This window comes from Anomaloglossus baeobatrachus, unplaced genomic scaffold (genome assembly GCF_048569485.1).
Source record: "Anomaloglossus baeobatrachus isolate aAnoBae1 unplaced genomic scaffold, aAnoBae1.hap1 Scaffold_5113, whole genome shotgun sequence".
In the NCBI taxonomy this organism is placed as follows: domain Eukaryota; kingdom Metazoa; phylum Chordata; class Amphibia; order Anura; family Aromobatidae; genus Anomaloglossus; species Anomaloglossus baeobatrachus.
The window spans coordinates 11,578-21,429 of NW_027444474.1; the positions used below are offsets into that span (position 1 = coordinate 11,578).

At 39.7% G+C, this 9,852-nt stretch overlaps 1 protein-coding gene across 1 annotated transcript; it reads right to left on the reverse strand.

Moving 5' to 3' along the window:
- Positions 1–535: 535 nt before the first annotated feature.
- On the reverse strand, positions 536–7,515 carry LOC142282576 (neuronal acetylcholine receptor subunit beta-4-like). Its single transcript, XM_075332995.1, has 3 exons — positions 7,452–7,515; positions 4,465–4,574; positions 536–1,562 (listed from the first exon to the last, which is right to left on the reverse strand). The coding sequence occupies exons 1-3, from the start codon at positions 7,476–7,478 to the stop codon at positions 536–538; spliced, it is 1,164 nt and encodes a 387-aa protein (XP_075189110.1). The 5' UTR covers positions 7,479–7,515.
- Between the last annotated feature and the right edge of the window lie 2,337 nt (positions 7,516–9,852).

The following is a 9,852-nucleotide window of genomic DNA, read 5'->3' on the forward strand; positions in this document are numbered from 1 at the left end:
GCAGTTCAGGGTGCGGAGCCCCAAGGTGGTGTATATTTCTTGCGCCACCAAAATCTGCAGGTGGCGAATATTCAAGCTCTTGCCCCGTGGCTGCTATACTCCCACTGAAGAAAAAGAAAGCTTTTTTTTCTGCTTTATCACTCAAAAAATTCAATATGGTAAGGTAAATACATTTCTGAAACATAATTAAATTTCTGCATAAGAAGTATATTCAAAGCTTCTTTACTAAAAATTACATTTACCCTTTTAAGACCTGCCAACTGTTCGTTTTTTCATTTTTCCACCAACATAGCTGTATAACAGCTTGTTTTTCTTTAAGACAATTAGATGTTTTAAGGAACCTTTTTTTTATTTACTATAAAATGTATTGAAAAGCAATTTCAAGTAGGGTTAGTTGGTGAAAAAGAAAAAAAACGCTATTCCACTACTGCATAAAGGCACCGATACGGGAGGTGAGTACAGGCCTTTTTATTTTACCGAGGAGAAACTTGTGGAATGGGAAGGGGTTGTCTTAGTACTAGTGTGGACTATCCCTTTAATATATTTCTTTTTGCTGACATGACTTAGCTCCAAGTGTGACAATGCATTTCACATATAGTAGGATGGTTCTTACACTTTGGTCTTCATCGTCACTTTTCATGTGATCTGCTATGAAGCTCACGCCCTCCATTGCTTCTTGAACCTGTGGAGAGAACTTTCTAACATGTCTGTATCGAAAATCCTGGTTTCTATGATGTTCCAACTGTTCATTAATCCTCTGTCCATGTGGTCTTGATGTTGGAGCATTAACAAGATAAGCAGAGTTTTTACATGAGTCCATCTGTTTTGTCCAAAGTTGGCCCCGTGGTTTTTGTCCAGATGAGCTTTGTTCTGGGCGTTTCATAAACAGGAAGATTGGAAGTTTTTCCAAAAAACAGTTTTTGACCCATAGTGGCATGGTGTGTGTGCTAGGAGATCTGTGGTGGACATTGAGGACACAGACACTAGTGACTATGGAAAATGTCACCAGTACCATTGTAAACATCAAGTATTTTCCAATAAGAGGAACATCAAGAGAAGTTGGAGGGACAATTTTAGAAATTAAAAGCAGAAATACAGTCAGTGCTAAGAGAACTGATATACACAGTGTCATCTTCTGTCCACAGTCAGATGGCAGGTAAAACACCAATATGGCTAAAGAAGTTATAAGGATGCAGGGTATAATCAAGTTAATGGTATAAAAAAGAGGCTTTCTTTTGATGATAAAATCATAAGTAACATCAACGTAGGTTGGATCGAGAGAGTTGACAGTTCTCCTCCCAGGAAGTTTAATGATATCCCATTCTCCACTTGGTGTGAAATCATCCATACTGGCAAAGGCTGAGCTAAGAACAAGATCAATTTCTGTATAATCGTATGTCCAAGAACGGAATTTTAAAGTGCAGTTTTGTTGATCAAAGGGGAAATGTTTGACTTCAATTTTGCATGCACTCTTGTAAATGGCTGGAGGTAGCCAAGCAATGCTGCCATTATTCTGCACAATTGCATTGGTGAACAATGAGACTTCATATGTCCCGTCGGCACTGGAAATATAAATAACACATGTTGTAAATTATGGCAGATCAAAGTATTAAAATCTAGAATAATTTAAATAAAAGGTACACTTCATTAGCATAAAGTTAATTCCCACACATTTGTTACTTGACCTAGATTGATTTTAGCTCTCAAAGTAGTTAATAAAGTAGTTTGGAAAGTCAAGAGAATTAATGCATGTCATGGATATATAAATAACTGTCTCCCTTCCTAGGAAGAGGAGTAGATATGTAGGGCATAAATTGATGATGGATGCAATTTATGGAAATTCTTGGGGGTTAGAACTAGTAGAGGACTTGTAGGGTCCATTGGACTCTTTTACCTATACCTAGTATATTGACCATTGACCTAAAGCCCTATTCAAAGCCCTGTATTAAATCTTGTACTGTTAGGTGGCTTTTTGAATATTTTTGGCCATAGAATACACTGCTTATTATGTAAAACGGAATAGTGAATAACATGAGGTATGCCTATGTACAAATCCCTCTGAGCAATACACGGTATATTGACTGTGAACATCCTGGGGGAACCAATCATGTAATCTACAGTCATTCTATTACTAGTTCTCTTTTCATGCTCTAAGTAAAGGTAAAACATTTAGCCTCAAAATTTAAATCAAGTTTTTGGAGCAATTTCAAAATATGAATATTCATTTTGGAAACAAAAGTCCCTTGGCTACCCATCCTGTCCCAACTACAGACTGCCAGCTGTGTATCACGCAAGCCAGTATTCAACCACATAGCCTAAAGAACAGACTACATCAAGATAGTCCACTTGTGTTTCTGGAAATATGCAAAGAACTGCAATCACACAAGATTACACAACTAAAGTGTGCACAAATAGTGTATAAAAATGATTCACAGGCACATTAAAAGTCACATTCTATGTTATTAGGCTGATGTCACTTCCAGAGTTTATTGTCACGAGTGCAGAAAACAGGAATGACAGTGTCCACTTGAGTGAAAAATGTGTTCCTTCTTTTTATTCCATCAAAGTGCAAAAAACAGTGCAGCGTTTCGACATAGAATTTCTTTGTCATGCCTTGACAAAGACATTCTATGTCGAAACGTTGCACAGTTTGGGATAAAAAGAAGGAAGATTTTTCACTCAAGTGGACGCTGTCATTCCTGTTTTCTGCATGGTATGTGAAACCAAGTGATCCCTTGGTACTGGACGGGCGTCCCAATACCGCCAGTTTGTGTGTTCACAAAGGCGGTCAGTGACTTTAGGTGCTGCAGTTTTTCGGTGTTTTTATTGTCATGAGTGTCTCTCTCTGATGTGTGACAGTCTTGTGATCTGAGCTCCACTCATTATTGGGTGGCTCAGCATATTAAACGAGCAGTATTAGCTTTCTGTTGGCGCTTCAGGAGTTAATGTCAGTTTTTCCTGCTAGCAGCTCCTAGATAATCACCTTATGTATAGCCGATGTGTGACCCCCTCCATCTCCTTTAAGTAGTCTCCCCATCTTTCAACTTCCACCAGAAATGGAATGTTCTATTCCTGACCACCTAGGTGACTGCACGTCTCAAGGAGCTGCTGGATTTCTCCTGCTTAACTAGTTTTTGGAGCGGTGTTGCAGCAGCTATCAAGTTTGTGTTGTGTCATATTCCCCTGTCTGTCTACATTTCCCTGCCTGTTGATTAGTACAGCTGTGGGGCTAGTGTCTCTCGCCGGCCATCTCACTAGCCAGGGTGTTTACAGGGCTAGTGAGGGGTTAGGTATCTGGCTCAGCGACGGGTTGAAACACCCTGTATAGGGACGCTAGATAGCTCAGGAAACAGCTTGAATTGAGTTCAAGAGGTGTCTGCTCACCGCTGTCCCTAGCTTCAAGGCCCACCGTTGTAAAAGTGCCCCGGTTGTCCCCCTTTTTCGTTGTGTGTTGTGTAGTGCGCCAGACGTTCGTGGGTCTGAGTGCAGCTGTCACGCAGTGTATTCGGACACTTCCTTCTTTGAGTGGGACTTTTACATAGATCATTATTAAAGGCAATGAAAACCTTTGACTTTGGGGGAAAAAAAACAAAATATACTGTATGTATTTATGTTACTGGTTACCTTAAGTTAAACAAAAATTGAACTATATTTTGTTTTGCTATTATTTTCATTTTCAGACTCTATTTTATGCAGCTTGAAATCTGATCTGATCTGAGTTTTGGACTTTTGCTATGTGTTTGCATCACTCCCAGTAAACAAAAGAATTTAAGACTTGTCCTCTCTGCAAACCAAGTTCCTGTATGGTCAGACACGGCCATTACACAGCACACAGCAGAGACACATATATAAACTTATCTCAGCACAGGAACATTTTTTTTAAACACATCCAATTGTGGAACTTTTACTTATCTCCCTGGAAAAAGACTATCGGTTGAAACGTGCGTAGGAGGTTTCCAGTTGGGGTGTCTTTCTGCCTAGGTAATACTATTTCCACAATCTATATCATGTGTGTATAACAACTTTATTGTATGGGTCCGTTTTTGCAACCTTAAGTGGTCAATTGTGCTTTATTTCTGCCATGATGGGGTTAATGTTTATATCCTCCATGGTTGTTGACTCTGCTTAGGAGGAGCCCCGGCCTTTACTCTTTATATCCACTTTGTATGTTGCGTGATTCTAATTATTATATGGTCCCTTTGCTCCACTCCATTGATTTTGGTGGAAAAAAACTTTCTATTCCTTGTGCAGCAGTCACCCTCTGTTCCCACTCTCTAGCTGTTGTCTTGCAACCATATTTGTACTAATGATTTTTGTCAATAAAATGTATATATTTGCTTCAATGTTGGTTTGCGCAATTTTTCTATATGATCCCTTATTATTATTCCAAGATCTATTGATTAAAATGAACTTAAGTCGATGGGAAAACCCCTTTAAATGGTAGGAAATATATAAAATGATTACTTATTGTAAAGCACAATGTCTGGCAGCCAGATCTGTTTTGATGGAATGCGGAGTTTTCTTATGCCATCATATTCAGCTGGATTCCAGGTCAAGCGATAATCTACCCACTCCTAGAAATGAGAAATTCAGAAATCCTTACGCTCTACGTTAGCTTGTATGTAAATCTAGCATATTCAGTCAGATAAAGCATTGTTTTTAAAAACAACATAAAAATCTCATTGCACAATCTATATAATAATGCCACAAAGACTCTTAGATGAATAAACTTACATATTTGTATTTGATATGAACTTACAAAATGTATAAAAACACAAATCACCAAGTGAAATAGATGATGTACTACAGAGGAAAAATAGCTCACAAAAATAATTCTACTCATAAAAGCATTAATTTTATTGAATATGTAATTAAAAAAGTTCTATGTATAGAAACCTAAAGCCAAATTTGTAAAATCTTGGAACATAAAATGAGTAAACATCAAACCAAATTAGGTATACTTGCCACAGTGATGACCATATACCCTCAATAAATCATGGTTACGTCCACTCATATAGTGATAGTTAGTTGCTCGTAGTCGTAACCAAGGATACATAAGGTGCAATGCCCTACACATGAGGTAAGTGACATAGTGAATCAGGAAAACGATATAACATTTCTAATTGGAGGTATATGCTAATATTATTATTATTCAATATAAATATAAATTTAGATGAGATTTTTTTAACATAAAAAATCTCCAACAAACCAGCGCTGATAAGAGGTTTTTTATTTATATTTAACTTTTATTTTATTACTATCCTTGTCTTAAGGCCCAGTCACACTAAACAACTTACCAGCGACCCCAACAACGATACAACCTGACAGGGATCACTGGTAAGTTGCTAGGAGGTCGCTGGTGAGATGTCACACTAAGCGACGCTCCAGCGATCCCTCCAGCAACCTGACCTGGCAGGGATCGCTGGAGCGTCGCTACACGGGTTGCTGGTGAGCTGTCACAGAGGCAGATCTCACCAGCAACCAGTGACCAGCCCTCAGCCAGCAGCGACGCGTGGAAGCGTTGCTGCGCTTGGTAACTAAGGTAAATATCGGGTAACCAACCCGATATTTACCTTGGTTACCAGCGCACACCGCTTAGCGCTGGCTCCCTGCACACCTAGCCACAGTACACATCGGGTTAATTACCCGATGTGTACTCTGCTACGTGTACAGGCAGCAGGAGCTGGCTTCTGCGGACGCCGGTAAACACGGTAAACATCGGGTAACCAAGAAGCCCTCACCTTGGTTACCCGATATTTACCTTCGTTACCAGTGTCCGCCGCTCTCACACTGCCAGTGCTGGCTCCCTGTTCCCTGCACTCCTAGCCACAGTACACATCGGGTTAATTACCCGATGTGTACTGTGGCTACGTGTGCAGAGAGCAGGGAGCCGGCACTGGCAGTGTGAGAGCGGCGGACGCTGGTAACGAAGGTAAATATTGGGTAACCAAGGTAAGTGCTTCTTGGTTACCCGATGTTTACCATGGTTACCAGCGTCCGCAGAAGCCGGCTCCTGCTGCTTGCACATTTAGTTGTTGCTCTGTCGCTGTCACACACAGCAATGTGTGCTTCACAGCGGGAGAGCAACAACTAAAAAATGGCCCAGGACATTCAGCAACAACCAGCGACCTCACAGCAGGGGCCAGGTTGTTGCTGGATGTCACACACAGCAACATCGCTAGCAACATCGCTGCTACGTCACAAAAGTTGTTCCTTAGCAGCGATGTTGCTAGCGATGTTGCTTAGTGGGACGTGGCCTTTAGACAACAGATTTGTTCAGCACGATACACACAATTATACAACCAAATATATACTGAAAATTACACCACATAAAATTAAATTATTAATTGATAGTGCAGCAATCAAATACCAGGTGTCTGGTCGCAATGCCCGGCCGGTGGCAGAAACGACTATTTAATCCAGTATAGTATATCAAATGATGTTTCAGGACATATATTATTCAATGCCAGTTAATACTGTCGCTGCAACACAATTTTTCAGATAACCTAGAGAGTTTTTTGCCAGTCCATAAGCAAAAAAGTTTTTGATAGGGGCTTAGATTATGAGCAGCAGTTTCAGCGTTCCAAGTGCCCTTAAATGAATTTGGAAATACTGCACTCCAGAAATTTAGTAGTAATGCGGTAGGGCACCGGCTCATCAAAGTGTCCCAATAAGATTTTACCTGCGGTCAATCTCAGGCATCAAACCTCCATAGACTGGGTAACTGCCCGATACTTTCTCCTCCTGTAGGTCTGGAGTCGTTTTCATGCAGGAATCCCCTACTTGCGCTCCTAGACCAAGCGGAGCAGAGCCGACAGAGCACTAAATAGCGACAGAGCACTAAATAGTGTTGGCTTCCAGGGTACGATGGTTTAAATGAGCTTGCAGCTTCTCCTGCTCCTTCAGTGGCAGCCTGGGCGTTCGCCTCGTACAAGGCTGGATGGTTCCACGAGGGGGAGAGGCCACCAGGTTAATATTATTATTATTATTATTATTATTCACCTACTACATATTGGGATAGGATCTTGGAGATAGGAATAACTTTGACAAAAACATGTATATCGCATTATTAATATCTGTGCACCATTAAAAAAAAATTGGGCAGAAAAAAGAACCGGCAGCTGGATAACGGCCCATATAGACAGCCTGCAGGACTCCATCCACCACATCAGCAGAGTAATGGTACCTAACTTATAATGGTGGCACCATTGTTGCTTATGCTGCCTTCTTCGCTTTGACTAAGGAATATATTCCTAAAAATAATGTCAAAATGATCTGAGAAAGTAGAAACTCTCAATAAACAACTGATATCAAAGGATGTTTATTAGAAAATAGGTCCCCGCTTTGATCAAATTGGTCACTTCACATTGATTGTGTTAGTTTTATAGTGTTACATTTATGATATCATGACATTTATAGGATCCTTAAAATGAATGTGAATTTTAACTTGCCTGATTGAGCCACACATTAGTTGTCATGATTTGTTCTCGTTCATTCTAGGACAAAAGGGACAGATTGATCATTGAAAAAATATCATATAAAGAAGTTACAAGAGCGTCAGCCATTAAGTTCTGTTATGGTTATGTAATTATCTACAATGTCTAATAATATTCCCAAACAAACAAACAAACGTACAATGGAAATAAAATTCACAAATGAGCATCTGTTAATGACATAAAAGTGTTTAACACTATTTTGACAGACATTTCTTAGTATCCGTTATGATACTGAGTCTGAATTTAATGCGACACACCGTGGTGTAACTGAAGCCTAAAACATTGTGAATAGGGATGAGCAAACCCAAACTGTAAAGTTCGTACTTACAGGATTATTAATGGTGGGGGATCTCATAGACCCTCTACCCATTACTAATCCAGGGTTTAGTAGCAGCTGTGATTTTTGACAAATCACAGCTGTCATTAACACCTTATATTACCCTGATTGCCACTTCATCAGGGCAATCAGGATGAGCCAGTTAAAGTACCAGAATTTTCGTATTTAATGAATGTGACAATTCTGGGTGGCTCCAGGCTGCTATTTTTAGGTTGTGTGGGCCCAATAACCATGGGCCTCCACAGTCAGAGAATATCAGCCCCCAGTTGTCGGCTTTATCTTGGCTGAATATCAAAATTAGGGGGGGACCACATGTCGTTTTTTAAAATTATTTATTTAAATAATTAAAAAAGCTGCATGGGGTCCCTTGTATTTTAATACACTGCCAAGATAACACATATGGCTGGGGCCTGTAGCTGTCTGCTTTATCTACACTGGGTATCAATATATGGGGGACCATATGTCATTTTATTTATTTATTTTTACACCACTATAGCGATGCAAATAGCGTTTGTGACAGCATCTGTGATTGGTTGGAATCACAGAGGGTAGGGGCGTGGTCTTAGTGCAACCAATCACAGACACCGGGACTGACTATGGGTGGGTGAAGCAGTGAATATGCATGAGAGCTAATGATTGGACCCGAAAGCAGTGTAATAGCCGCGGGGAAGGTTGTAAGTATAACCTGCCTTATTCCTTATTTTTTTTCTTTTGCAGCCCCCCTAGTCCTTACTAACACCATTTTATAACACATACGTTTGGGTGCCTTAGACTTATATGAGGTCATAACTAACACTAACAAATGTCTGTCAAAATAGTGATAATAATTTTTATGTCATTAACAGCTGGTTATTTGTGAATATTTATTTCTAGTGTACTTTTGTTTGGTTTGTGACCATCATTAGACATTGTGGATAATGACTCAGACAGCACACTGTTTGCCATCAGCGCATAAGCCAAGTCTGTCTTAGCATCATTTTTTTTATAACAAGCAAACATTTACCAGACAGTTACACAATAGCGTGTTGTCTGAGTCAGAGACCAGAGCTTGCAGGGAAATTCAATAACAGACGTAATGCATGTGAAATCTAATAGACTTTGTAATTTTATTTTAAAGCAACTTTCTGTTTGATAAGAGCACATTGCACGCTGCCCTGAGAAAACATCCCATTATATTAACTATACTGCTTCCTCTTTATACAGTCACTTTGGAGGACTGGGTAGATAATAGTGTCTCAAATTACCTTATAATGAGGATGACTTACCACGGATTTTACACATTGGAGCACATTTACCAAAACGTCTTCTGCACCGCATAATAAATTCACAGAAAACAAGGACATGCAGAGAATATCATTTGTAGATTCTAACTGTATTTAAAGGGGTATTCCCAGCTCCAAGATCCTATCCTAATATGTAATAGGTGTAATAATAAGAATATTAGCAAATACCTCCAATTAGAAATGTAGTATAGTTCTTCTCATTCACTTTGTCATTACCTCATGTGCAAGGCATTGCAGGACCTTAGGTATCAATAGTTACAACCATGCATATAGTCAAAGCCAGTTAGTTGCTAGTGGTCATAACCATGGATACCTAAGGTCCTGCAATGCCCTGAATATGAAGTAAGCGACAGTGAATCAGGAGAACTATACTACATTTCTAATTGAAGGCATTTGCTAATACTATTATTATTACACATACTACATATTGGGATAGGATCTCGCAGATGGGAATAAACTCTTTAAAGGGAATATGGCAGCTTGGAAATGCAGTGGAGTCGGCCAGCACCATGTTATAACGCAGGAGGAGCTGAACAGATTGATGTATACTTGTGTGGGAAAACACTCAGATAACTTGTAATTAATGTAATGAAATCCCTGCTCTTTCTGTGCACACAGGTCCAGTGGGCGGTTCTAATCAGTGATTGACAGCTATCCCTATATAAGTGGGAATGTAGAAATAGATGTCCAACATTCAAAGGTTCCCTTTAAAATGGATGTATACAATTAGAAAGTT

Bases quoted from the DNA above. Each gene is read 5' to 3' on its own strand.
- LOC142282576 (XM_075332995.1), bottom strand. From the start codon at position 7,478: ATGACAACTAATGTGTGGCTCAATCAG. The intron at 4,575-7,451 runs GCAAGTTAAAAT...TCTCATTTCTAG, and splicing joins CTAATGTGTGGCTCAATCAG to GAGTGGGTAGATTATCGCTT. The intron at 1,563-4,464 runs GTAATCATTTTA...TTATATTTCCAG, and splicing joins GACATTGTGCTTTACAATAA to TGCCGACGGGACATATGAAG.